Source organism: Guillardia theta, assembly GCF_000315625.1.
Source record: "Guillardia theta CCMP2712 unplaced genomic scaffold GUITHscaffold_90, whole genome shotgun sequence".
Classification (NCBI taxonomy): Eukaryota; class Cryptophyceae; order Pyrenomonadales; family Geminigeraceae; genus Guillardia; species Guillardia theta.
Window position 1 is genome coordinate 155,430 of NW_005434584.1, and position 13,497 is coordinate 168,926.

Here is a 13,497-nt window from a genome sequence, read left to right on the forward strand (position 1 = left end):
AAAAAGAAGAGAAAGGGGGGGACCGGGTTTTGTCGCATCTACTTGTCCAAGGGTAGAGCAGGAGAAGAGAGATGAACAGGACGGGATTTATTTTGTCTTCAGCTCCATTTGAGGAGAGAGAAGTTTGGAAATATTTCCTGCAGGTCTTGTCCTTCATCTTTCTGAGACCAACTTGCCTCATGCGCTTCTCCTTCCTGCAGGTTGCTGGTGCTGTCGCCCACATGCACGAGCAGAGGATGATGCACAGAGACATCAAGGTGATATACTTAAACCCTCCTCCTCCTATTGTCTAGCCTAACTGCCCCTCATCATCTTTGTGCTCACCTGATTTGACAGCCAGCTAACATTTTCATCTCTGCAAACAACGTCTTGAAGGTTCGCTTCTTGGGATTGATGACGAATACAGGTGTATGACAATTTCTTCAGCTTGGCGATCTTGGACTAGGAAGAGTTTTCTCTGCTGAGGTCACTTGCACTGTCCTTCTTATTCGCTCTAAATCTTATTGGCATCCTCGTGTTGGTTTCGTCGTCATTTTCTTGGTCATTTGTTTTGCTCTTGTTGATGATGACAATATATTTTTGTTATTGTTCATGACGCTCACTTGCATTCAGTCGGTCGAGACTTTCTCCAAGGTAAAAGATTGATTTCATGTTCTCCCTTTCTCTGTTGTTCTCTCGTTATCACCCATCAAACATTGATCTTCTCCCTCCCTTCCTTTCTCTTGCTCTCCCTTTCTGCCTCCTTCTCACTGGTCTCATTGATGCCGGCAGGTCGGAACTCCCTTGTACATGTCGCCTGAGGTTCTTCACGGGCAGGGCTACGACTTCAAGGTCTCGGCGAAGCTCCTCCTCTTGCTCTCACGGTCTCGCAGTCTGACATGTGGAGTCTGGGATGTCTCCTCTATGAGTTTGCTACTCTCTCCTCCCCCTTCGAGGCGCCGAACCAGGTTCCCCCCGACCTCCCTTCCCCTTCCCCTCCTCCTCCTCTCCTTGCACATCTGATCTCTCTGAACCTCTGGATTCTGATTTCTTCATCTCCATCGTCTGAGTCAGCCTCCCCCTCGCCTGATCGTGTCCGATTGCTTCATCGTCTGTCAATCCCCAGTAACAGTATGGCAGAACCTCTACGACATCTTCAAGCGCATCAACGATGGAGACTTCGCTCCTCTCCCCGAGTTGTTCTCTCAAGAGCTCAGGTGCCGAACCGACGCCTCTAACCCTAAACCCCAAGTCTTCTCCTCTGATTGTGCGAGTAGAGGCCTCGTCAACAGGATGCTGCACAAGGACCCGAAGAAACGGCCCACGGGTGAGAGAAGATGTGGTGAAGTGTCTGCTCTCCTTCCTCCTTCTCCTCCTCCCTCTCCCCTCCTCCTTTCTCCTCCTCCTCCACCTCCTCCTGCTCCTCCTCCTACGGACTTCTTCTCTTCGAGTAGTCCTCGCCTCCTCATCCTCTCCTTCAATTTCAGCTTCTCTTTCTGGCACTGACTCCTTCCTTCTGTCTTCGTCTTCACCTCGCAGCTTCTGAGGCCTTCGCCTTCGCTCAAATGGCCTGCGACTCCTACCAGGAGCGACCGAGTGGACTGATGATGATGGTGAGACAGTCACACTTGTGGCTGTGTCATGAATCATCTTGACCTGATTCCTTGTGCAGATAGAGATCATTGATCTCTGCCAACTTCTCGACTACGAGGTGAACACAAGCACACACAAGTTGACTTGATGTTGTGTGATGCTATGGAAGATTTTAAGTCATACCCTATCATTGCCACTTCATCTTCATCTTCATCTTCATCTTCATCTTCATCTTCATCATCGTCATCGTCATTGTCATCGTCGCTGAAATAATGTTCTTCACTTTGATCCTAGTCAGCCAGCTGCACTGGTTCATCTTTCAGAACTTCCTCCTGATCTCCTTTTCTAAATTGTTTCTTAATCTGACGACATTCCATCTTATTGCAGGCTCTCTGTCGTGCTCAAGCCCTCCCTCCCCTCACACCAAGTTTCTTCACGCATGCTCATCCTCATCATGACATCAAGTTTCAATATTTCACTAGCCTTGTCCTCTGGCTCCTCCGCTTCAACGATGTTTCAGTCAGCGAGGACAGCAGGGACGGCAGCAGGCACCTCGAGACTCTCGACCCTCTCAACGTTTCTTCTCTCCTCCTCGACGCTTGCAAGCAGCTCGGCATCGGCAACGACCTCTCTCCTGTTCGACTGAAGACGTGAGAAGTTCTCCTCTCCCGCTCCTGTTCCCCTCATACCCTTCCCATGGTTTCTTCCTGGTTGTCATTCCTAGTTGGCATCAACAATGGAGACTTCACTCACACTCTGCCCGAGTTGAGAGAATTCCAGGGCTCTAGACGATGAGCTCTCTTGCTGTGAGATGAGGAAGAAGTTTGTCAACCTTGAAGAGTCGCCTCCTACTCACAGTCTGGTGGGAAAGCTCGCACGCTGCTGCTCTGCCGAGAGGGCTGAATGGTTAGGACGATCAGCTCCAGCTCAGATGTCAAGGCACTCAGTGTCTTATCTGAGTACGCTCCTAATCGCCAGGTTTAGGGTTTAGGGTTTTCCATGTGACCTCGAGGATCGCTGCCAGCATGCAGATCTGGACTCAATGCCCTCGAGGCAGCCGGAGCACCCCACATGAGCTGCCAAGGCATCATGCTGACGAGGACAAGGACCAGGACAAGGATTCAGCGCTGTTCGATGTCCATCAGCCCGCGCACAGACGACCTGACACTCGCTAACCGAATGAGGCACCTGAAGAGGCAGCTGCGAGACAGACAGACAGTCGGCGCGAGAAGGCGAGCTGACTCGGCTGGAGGGAACTGAAGGGGCTCAGAGTGAGGTCAGGGGGCCAACAAAAACTGCTTCAGACTCGTTAAATTTCTTTCAGATCCCCCTCACACTCTCCCTTCCGCTCGCAACTCACCTTCCTCCCTCATTTTAACGGATAGGCGGAGGGCCTGGTCTGGCTGTTTCCATCAGAGTGTTCCAGGGGCGAAGATGCCAAGCAGGAAGTCTAGCCAGCATCATGTGAGTGGCATAAGAGGAGATAGAGAAGTAAGGTTGAGCTTCAAAGGCTTGAGAGGAAGCGAAGGTCAATGCTGGGTTTTATAAACAATTCAGAGATTGCGAAGCAGATTTAGGTGGTGTCATGGGGAAAACAGTGGATTTGTGAGAACGGTTGAACTGCGACAGAGACGATTGGCTCACTCCCCATGCTGTACTACGAGGTATTTGCAGGCAGCATCCGAGGGCTCTTGCAGGAGAGAGTAATAAAGGCTCACTGAGTCAGATCGTTTCTCCATTAGCGTTGTCATATATATCTATTTTTACTCACGAAGAAAAAAAAAGGCTTGTAAAGGGTGGGAGACAGAGCGCATTGGGATGGGCTTAGTCGGATCATGGGGCAGACGTACATCTATCTAGCTAACTTACATTCCATACGCCATCGGCTGCTGACCGTACACGGGCGTCTGCACGGGCATGGGAGCAGCGGAGGCGTAGTCGACGGGGAGGACGGGGTAGGTTTGTGGGAGGTAGACGGGTACCATCTCCTCCACGGGAGGCTTAGCCACGGCAGCCGGGGCCAGGAACTTGTAGGCCAGGAACCCGAGCAGGGCAGCACCGACTACTCCTCCGATCACTCCGCCGACGATGGCGCCGACGTTGGTGCTTGACCCTGGTGTCGTGGTGGTGGTGGTGGTGGCACCTCCGCTCGGGGAGGAAGAAGCAATCGAGACAGCGAGCTTGCGAGGATCAGTCTTCCACACAAACATCCTCGTGCTCGATGAGAGACCAGCCCGAGTCTGTCCGTTGGCGAACTTGCCAATGAGCGTGTCGTTCAGAAACAGGCTTGCCGATGTCGCCGAGCTCGTCGACACAATCATCAACGACGGTGCTGTCCAGGTCGAGTCCAGCACGGAGGGCTTGTTCGAGATCGAGTAGGCGTAAGGGCTGCTGAGCGTGTACACCTGCTGCTGGACCGGCTGATCGCCGAGCATCTGACCGAAGGAGTCCAGCACCCACACTGGCGACCCGGGCTCGTACACGTTGGCAGAGCTTGCGTTGATGGCGCTGGAGGTGGAAGACAAGAGGCTGCTGCCTGACGCCGTGTCAAAACCGTCCATGAGGTCCTGGAAGTAGAGAGGGTCTGCCGGGAACTGCGAGGGCTTGTAGATCTCTGGGTAGAGGAGCGAGGGCCTGATCAGCCTCTGGGTGAACTTGTTGGTCATGTCCACGCTCAAGAAGACCTGGTTGGTGAAAGTCTGGTAGGAGTAGGAAGTGCCTGTCACACCAGGCAGGTTGCTGCCATCGCCGTTCTCGACGTAACGGTTGAGGGTCAGCTGCAGCGTCGGGTCAGTCGTGACCCCACTCCCCATGTTGCGCACTGAGAATCCAGACACGGTGTACACACCACCCGCGCTCATCCCGTACACTGGGACAGCTGAGAAGCCAGTGGCACCGGGATACGCTGACTTCACGTTGAACTGCAGCGAGAACAAGTTGTTCGGGAAGTTGTAAGGCACGTTCTTCGTGTGCGCCGCGGCTGTAGTGCCACGTCTGCCTCGGTTGGCTGCCGCCACATCTCCGGCGCCTGGGACGAAAAAGATCTCCTGGTCCAGCTCCGCCCAAACGTTGCGCGTGATCCCGGCAGGGAGAGTAATGCTGCTTGACTGGGCAACATACCTCAAGTGCATAGACCTCCTTGCAAAGCTTGTTGCCTGGATCGTCGAGGATACTGTCGGGGACGATACCCACTTGACAGTCGCCCCAGCGCTGTGTGCAGACGCTGTGGTACCGAGCTGAGCCCTTGACACCTGCAGGTTGTTTCCGTTAATGTTGACAACCTGCAGCTGCTCGTTCGACACTTGAATGTAGTCGTTCAGCTTGAACCCGGATGCGTCCGTCAAGATAACGCTCGTCAAGGAGCTGTTCACAGCAACTGCAAGGGTGGTCTTCTGGAAGCTGGTCTTCTGCTGCAGGGTTACCAAGTCAGATCCCTCATGGAAGGACCACGTGTTGTAAGGACTGATGCGGTTGATTGTCAACTCATGAGTACCCACCGCCTGCACCTGATCCAGCTCTTGTCCCACCTTGATGTAGTCACCAGCAACAAAGGTAGAAACATCAAACACCCCAACCTTGTTGTACATGTACAACACAGACTCGTTCTTGGTGTGAGTGAGAGTGGGGTTTCCTCGAACCACTGTTAGAGATGACCCGGATACACCCGTGACCTGGAGGATCTCGGAGGTGCCCTGATACGTATCCACACGAACAAAGTCCCCAGCGCTGTAAGTAGAACTCACGTCCCCGTACAAGTTGACAACTGTGTCGTGTGCTGCCATGTCTTGGCTCAAGAGTCTGGCATCCTGAACAACATAGACCTTGGTTCCGGCAGGGATTACCAGCCGGTTGGTTGTACTCACCGATTGGGTCTGCGGATACATGGACACAAGATTCAATTTGCTATTTGCCGCGTCGATGGACGTAACATTGAACACCTGTGCGTCGATGACCACCGTCGCTCCCGCACTGATCCCCTCGAATTGCTTTAAAGTAATATCCGTCAACTCTGTCGTTTGATTGACGGCTGTGGATACAGTGTCGTTGATGAATTTGACCAAGGTTGGCATTTTGTCGACCTTCTGGATGACAGTTCCAGTCTGGGGAAACTCTCCCTCGGTTGTGTTGGCCTGTCCTCGAGCGAAGCTGGAGCCTCCCAGATACTTGATCACCTCGTTCTGAGTCCCAGATGTCATCAAAAGGTAGTCGCCTGCAGCGATCCCATTCATGTCAGACAAATCACTCGATGTGATGGCGGTATTTGCAGCGATGGTTTTTGTGAGAGTCTTGGGGTTGAAGACGTACGTGACAGGCGTCCCAGCATCTGCGGTTGCCTCGGCCGTGGTTGACTGCTGTCCACGAACAACCGTCAGGTTCTGCATCAGGTATCCGCTGGTCGAAGAGACAACAGATTGCACGAGCATGACCTCTCCCAGCATCTGGACATAGTCTCCAGCCTGAAATCCGCTGGAAGATGACCCCAGCACGGGGTCCTTCACCTGGATCAGCGGATCGCTTGCAGAAGCGACCTTAGATACGAGCACCATGCCCCGCCGAGTGATGGTCGTACCAAGTGCGGAGGGCTTGGTAGTGGAAAACAATGTTCCAGCCGCGTGCTCCGCCGGTGTTGTCTCTAGCTCCCCTCTGGTGACATACACCAGATCTCCAGAGATCTCAGTCACCTTCATGATCTCGTTACCCAGCGTGATGTAGGCACCCGCAAACAACGAGCTGTCACACCGGCCCTCAATGCGAGAGGAAGCTGCAATGTCAACGCTGTCTTGCCCACCACCGCGCCTGTCTTGTGCGAAGCAGGGAGAGTTCCGCCCTGTCCGCGGAGAACGGTCAAGCTGGTTCCCGTCGATGGCACTGATGAGATGAACATGATCTCGTTGTTGATCAGGACATATGTGCCCTGGCTGAACTGAGTTGCTTTGGTCAACGTCAAGGTGGTCGCAGTGGAGGAGACGTCTTGTAGCAGAACCGATCCTGGATTGAAAGTCCGAACGATGGTTCCGACTCCGTAAGTCCCCGTGGTGGTGTTGAACTGCCCTCTGTACACCGACAGCGTCGTAGACGTGAGCACAGAGTCAATGAGCAAAATCTCGCTCTTGATCTTGATGTAGTCGTTGGCGTTAAACCCTGCTGTGGATCCTACTGTCAAGATCTTGGTGGTCGCTGCTGCTCTGCGAGCCGACACCCCTTGGAAGGTGGTCACTGCTACACTCGCCGTTGAAACACCGTACACTCCGTCGCTAAACCCCGAGCGCAGAAGATAGTCAATCTTGGTCACCTGCTCCGCAGAGTTGCGAAGAGCACCCTTGCTGTACGAAAGATCGCCTGGCCAGTAGAGAGGGCCAGGACTCAACGTCTCGGAGTTGGAGCCCTCCGTGAAGTAAACAAGGATCTCCGCACAGGGGTAGGATGCCCCTGCGTCCGAGGGAAAGAAGAGCTTGAGAGGGTTGGGGGTGTTCGGAGAGAAGCCGAAGCCAGCATTGAGAAGTACAGGGCTGTCAGTGTTGGCGTTCCACCCGATCGCTGTAAACGCCTCATCGGTCAGAACAGCTCCTGCCTGGGTGCCAACCGTGGAAAGGTAAGTTGGGCAGTTGTCCTGCGAACAAGGGAAGGTAGTGCAAGGGAACTGTGTGCAGAGTGACCCAGCACACGATGCCGTTCCTGGGCATGAGGGCAGTGGTGTCAAAGCAACATAACCCGCCGGCGTTGTGCATGCAGTGGTTGAGCTGCACAAGGTGGGGATGATGTAGGAGCTGCTGCTGCATGTGGGTTGGATGGTAGTCGTGCCAGACGTCGCCTCTGTGAGAGCAATCTTTCTGACAAGCTCGACGCGAGATGCTACCAGTCCGTTCCTCACCAGGGCCTGAATGGTTGGCCTCGTAGCGCATGTTGTGGCTGACGCTGACACAAATCGAATCAGAGGTGACGTCACGTAGCCCGATCCCGCATTGATGACCTTGATGCGATACTGGAGTGGAAGAGTCGATGCTGTAAAACCCTTGCTGCTCGCAGTCAACGAGGAGGACGGTGCGTTGGTGTAGTAATCCACCTGCGTGTCCACGTACTCCAGACCGATCTCTGCCTGGACTCCGCCTGCGGGTGGGGGCTCCACAATCACCTTAGGTACTTCACATGCAGAGGCGGACGCGAACATCTCGTTTGCAGTGATCTTGAAGATTAACGATCCCTTCATTCCCTGGAAACCCTTGCTGCGTTTGACGGTGTAGGCGTTTTCAGAGGCAACGGCCGACACACCGCTCGAGACTCGCATCTGCAGCGTCTTGCGGGTGTTGTACGCTCCATTCGCTGGGTCCTGAGCTGAGCAGACCTCCATCGCATTCCTGTTGTTCGGAGAGAAGAAGGCGCTTGGATTGGATGTCTTCTCACACTGGCCTTGACACTCGTTCGAAACGGTGGCAGACAGGGTCAGGGCAGAAGCTGTACAGGGGGATGTTATTGCTGTACCATCAGGGTTCGTACACTTTGATCCTGAGCATCCGCTGCAGGATATCGTGGCAGTCACCGACAGCCCTGAGGCACCATAACCATAGCCTTCCTGCGTCATCAACACGCCATCAAGGGTCAATCCCTCAGTGGTCCCTGCCACGGCGGTTGCAAACTTCGTGTAGATGTTGTATGTGCTGTCCGCCGATGCTGTGTCAAAGGCAAAGAACGAGGGTTTGCAGTTGGACTTTTGGTTTGCGGTTTGTGCCATATAGTTCTGCTGGTACCCACCAGTTGTAAACAAAATGTCCCTCACTATTGGGATGTTCGCGTAGCCGGTTCCCTGCCGAGTGATCGTGTACTTTGGCACACCGTTGCTCACAGAGGTGATTGTTATTTGCAACGTCTGCCCCCCACTCCTCTCAGGTGCATTGAAGATCAAGACGGCATTGGCGCAGTCCGCGAGATTCGCGTCCGTGGACTTGCCCTTGTACTGCAGCACAAAGTTGTTGTTCACATTCGTCAAAACTGAGGATGCCGACGGAAACGACCATGTCGGGACGCCCATAGCATTCGCCATCGGGTCCACCAGCCCGTTGGCATTGACTGGAGACGAGGTGATGCTCACGCTGGTGAAGCCATACACAAACCCTACTACATTGGTGCTAGACGGCACTGTTACACCAGTAACACGAGAGTTGCCCCACATCGTGCCACTTCTCGAGTAGGTCTGAGAGGTCGCAGACCTGCAGGCCTGGTTGAAGCCGGCGATGACGGGCGAGTCCATGGAAGAGTGAAACGTGGGAGCCACTGCCGTTGATTGCAAAGTGGCAGCCTGCATCCCTGTAAAGGACGAGTAGGAATGTGAGCCAGAAACGTGTACTGAAGATGTGTTGAACCCAAGAATGGCCTGGGCTTTCGCTCCTGCGCATGCGCTGATCGCAGGGAATGAAACAGTCGGAGGCGTAATGTACCCAGAGCCGCCGTCGGTGACTTGAATGGAGGAGATCACACTTGATGACGTCGTCTGCAAAGTTGCGGTAGCTGTCTTCCCAGATGGAGGTGCAGAGATCACCAGAGCCCCTGTGCACTTCGTGGTAAAATCCGGATTGGCTGAAGGTGCAGGAACTGTAGTTATCACGATAGACGCAACATAACCAGACGCAACCTCCGACGAGGTCTTGCGAGCCGAATACTTCTTGAACAACGAGACGGCAGCGTACGCGCTGGTTCCAAGTCCAGTCAGAGAGTCGTACTGATCTCTCTGTTGCTGGTACATAATCAGGTTGGAGTCTGGCTTCACCTGCACTCTTGATGTGTAGTTGTGTGAAAGATGCACAATCGCTACGGCATCACATGGAGTCTGAGATGACGACGGGTTGGTGAACGTCACTGTCGGGGGGAAGAAGTACCCTGAGCCAGCTTCGGTCAGAGTCACCGATGTCACGCTGCCACCGCTGGCTGAAACGGTCGCTGTTGCCCGAGTACACAGGTAAGTGTCAGTAGGACACACCAGTGTGTTGGTCGTTGCGTCAACAATCTTATCCACGGACGGGTCTGAGATGGTTACCGTCAACCCTGATGCACAGCTGGTTCCGGGGTTGATGATCTCGATTCTCTCGACGCTCGACCTCTGACCCTTGAGCATGAAGATTCCGTCGAAGCTCTGAGCCACGGTCGTTGCTGGTGGAACAACGCATGTCCCATGAAATCTCGCCGGTCGGAGATATCCGGACCCCCACATGGGAGGGGTGGAAGCCCAGGTGGTTGGAGCGGAGAAGATGGATGCTGTGGTGCTGGTCAAGGTACCTCCGTTGTTGACGGCGCTCCCCCCGGGGACCTGAGGCTGCTCGATGTTCTTTCCATTCACTGTGCACGTTCCAGTCAACGTCCCTCCAAAAACCAGCATCCTCTCAGTGGTCGTTCCCTGCACTTGTACGTTGGAGTGTGGCACAGCCGCAGCAAACTGGAATCGTGTTCGTTCCTTGATTGTCTTGGAGGCGTCATCCGTAGAGGGAGTGATGTAGGCGTTCTGGTTCGATGGAACGGACTTGAACCTGTACCCAGGAATGGTGATGCTGATGCTCTCGCCCTGTCTGATCCATTTCCCCTTCGCCACCTGCAGCTGCAGCTGCGTGTAGATGGTGTAGGGCTTGTTGGCAAGGTCGATGCTCCTTGGCTTCTTTCCCTTGAGGTCTGTTACCCAATACACTCCGCCTGCTCCCTGCTTGATGATGTACTCGTTGGACCCAATCATCGCTGTCATGCCGGTGTACCGACCCACCTGCTCCTTAGGCTTTATCTCACAGTCCTTCACGAAGGATGCTGGAAACTCCTCTTCCACTACAAAGCACGATCCTGATGGGTTGTAGTCGACGATAGTCTGAGTCACCACGGTGCTCGTCACATTGGTCAACGATACATCGAACACAGGCAGATCAATCTGAGTCAGAGACGTGGATGTGGTGACAGACGAAGGCGTCACAGTGGGGATGGAGGTGTACCCGCTGCCTTGCGACGTCAAGTGTGCACTTGCTACCGAGACAAGCACTTTCAGCGCAATCCCAGCCTTGCCACTCACTGTAGCTGACGGAAAGCCTGTGTACAGCCCTGATGCGGTGACATGCACAGCAGTGCTGCTGCTGTACAGAGATGTTACACTGGCCGTCGCTGCGGTGACTTGGTAGGTTGCATCGAACACGATAGTGTCTCCTTCCACCAGAGACGTTCCCGCGGCAATGGACACAACCTGCACTCCGACAACCTTGTACAGCAGATGCCCGCTTGCAGTTGATGTCACGCCTGAGGAAGCCACGGTAAACGTTTGTCCAGCAAACGCCGACGTTCCAGTCACTTCCGTCAGCCCTCCATATCGCACTCGCACGCTCGTGACCGATCCACCTGTGGCCGCAGTGTACTGATTGTTGCGGCACTTGAGCTGCATGCCGACATAGTCTGTCGCTGAAAGGGATGGGATGGTACTGCTCATCTTGTAGCAGACGTCCTGTGTATAACCGAGCATGTAAGTTCCTGCGTTTGTCACCTTCGTGAGACTCAGCGTGCGGGAGCCGCTCGAGAAGGTGATGTCGCTGTCCGGTAGGCCCCACGGGCACGACACGCGACTCCAGCACAGGTTCTTGTTCTTGTTGTAGCCGTCGTCGTCAGGAGACAACACAAACAAGCCGTCCACGTCTCCGTCGCCTGACCGATGCCTATTCCCGTCCGCCACCCAGCCATCGCTGATGTACGCTCGAGCGCGATCTTCTTGGTAGTAGTTGAGCTCCCACTCCAGCTGTGTCGAAAACGTGGTGAAGGCCGGGTTAGGAGAGGAGGTCACGCCAAAGATGGGACCCGTGACTGCGACGTACGACGGCAGATTTACAAAGAGCATATCTCCGGCATACAAATTCTGTTCCGCGGTCACTGAAAATGTCACATCGGATGTAACTGTTGATCCAAACTGCATCGAAGTCTTGGCAGATTTCATTCCGCTGTCGATCTCAGTGGTTACAAAGGAGTTCCCTGATACGACTGAGATCGCCTGTGCGGAAGCTTGCGTTGCTTGGTTGGTGAGTTGGAACTGTACCGTGTACACCGAATAATCGTACAAGTATGCTTGAGCGGTTGCTCCGGTGCCCGTTGGATCCGTAATCACAACCTTCGGGGGGAGAGTGTAGCCCGATCCAGCAGCAGTGAGAGAGATGGAAGTCACAGACTGGGAGGTCAGAGAGGCAGTGGCTTGTGCCGATGATCCAGTAGCAGACATCACTCCAGCACAACTGCTCTTGGTCCAGAATTCCTGCCCAGGTGTCGTGTCGCAGATGACCACGGTAGGATTCGAGTATCCCGAGCCCCCAGCTGTAACAACAATTTTGTACAGACCTTGCGTTCTCCTTGCAGAGACGTCAAAGTATGGATCGTACACGAGGGTTGGGATCGATCCAGAATAGATCTGGATGTTGTTGCTGAGAAACTTGCATCCTGTAGTGAAGGTGGTCGCTGGTACGATCGAAGCGGAATGAAGGTTCGTCCTTGAGTTCATAAACTGCCCATTTCGCACAACTTGGCAGGAAACGTCTGACTGCGCACTTGACATGCTACTAAATGGCCCGACAGTGATTGTCTGACCCGCAGACAGCTCGTAGTTCGGCTGCAGCTCGGCAGTGATCCACACGGTGCTGCTAGTCACGTTCGATCCAGAGCGCAAGCTTGACATGATGAACTGACGGTCTGCAATGTACCCAGCGCAACCTGAAGGCTCAGATGGATACCCATACACCATCCTGGTTTTGTCATTCTTGCACAAATACGTCTGCGTTCCCTTGTAGTTCGATGGTGCTGCTTGAGAGTCAACACTCAAAGATATGGCAGGGCAGGTCTTTGAGCCCACGTTGTTGTTTGTCATCATGAAACACATTTTATACTTCACATCTTGATTCAACGTCTGACCGGTTTTCAACTGAAATTGAATGGTGGATTTGTCGTAGCTGGCAGCGTTGTCCTGGGGGTTCGAGCCAATCGTCTGGAACAAGCCGTTCGAAAGTGCACTGATTGCATATTCATCATACAAATTCACAGTTGTGCCAGAAGAAAACATCGTCATTCCCGTGAGAGTGAACGTTGTCTGCACGTTAATGTCAATGCTTGGACGCAACGTGATGCAGATCGGATTCATGGCTGCTGGTGATGGGTTGAGCTGCCCAATCTCATACTTGTTAAACAGGTTTCGGGTGAGGTACAACGCTTGATGATCGCCTCGAAGGGGACCAATCATTGCCTGAGAACTGGCCTGTTTGTTCTGCGCAAATTGCGACTGAACCGTTATGGTCGGACCAGACTGCTCGTTGTCCCCATTCACAAATTGCTTGAACTGGAGAACATATATCCACCCAGGGTACATGCAGTTCGTCGCTTGGCCCTTGACAGGGAGCTGGCAGGAGCCCAGGGCAAGTTTGACTACCATCTCCCCACTCGTAGAGCTCCAGGTCGTTTTTTCAATGTTTGGAAAATATTGATCTGCTGCAGCTGTTGCCGTCAAAGAGGTCCCAGGTGTATTCGTACCAGTCAGCCCCGATATGGTAATTTCGGGGCTGAAAGACGTACTGTCCATGTACATGTTCGATCTCAAGGAAATCGTGATCGTGTTGGATTTGGAAACGACCGACGTTGACTGCGATATCAGCCTGGTCGGGAAGCCATAAGCGTACGATTTGAGCACACACACATCCCCATCCGTTTCACCATCTTGAAGTGCTCTGTCGACCGAGTTCTGCACCATCTGCACGTTCTGCGTGAACTGATTGTCTCCTGGACCGAGAGCTGACAAACTCAATGAGACAGTCTGACATGGATTAGCCGACACAGCATTTTTCAATACGATCGCAAACTTGATGTCCTGCTGTTGAGGGATGGAATAGAACATGTTGTTGGCTGTGTCATCCTGATTCACCGTCAAGACAGTTGTGC

The 13,497-nt window shown here is 53.6% G+C and overlaps 2 protein-coding genes across 2 annotated transcripts; one reads left to right on the forward strand and one right to left on the reverse strand.

Annotated features, from left to right (window-relative positions):
- Positions 1–221: 221 nt before the first annotated feature.
- GUITHDRAFT_144684 (hypothetical protein) lies at positions 222–2,226 on the forward strand (the record flags this gene model as incomplete). Its single annotated transcript, XM_005824781.1, has 11 exons — positions 222–257; positions 337–375; positions 427–465; positions 613–633; positions 772–831; positions 873–947; positions 1,120–1,196; positions 1,257–1,306; positions 1,519–1,592; positions 1,652–1,690; positions 1,960–2,226. 11 exons carry the CDS (start codon positions 222–224, stop codon positions 2,224–2,226), a joined length of 777 nt encoding a protein of 258 aa, XP_005824838.1.
- Positions 2,227–4,269: 2,043 nt separating this feature from the next.
- On the reverse strand, positions 4,270–7,523 carry GUITHDRAFT_165364 (hypothetical protein). The gene is made up of 2 exons (XM_005824782.1): positions 4,995–7,523; positions 4,270–4,948 (listed from the first exon to the last, which is right to left on the reverse strand). The coding sequence occupies exons 1-2, from the start codon at positions 6,258–6,260 to the stop codon at positions 4,940–4,942; spliced, it is 1,275 nt and encodes a 424-aa protein (XP_005824839.1). The 5' UTR covers positions 6,261–7,523; the 3' UTR covers positions 4,270–4,939.
- Positions 7,524–13,497: the final 5,974 nt, after the last annotated feature.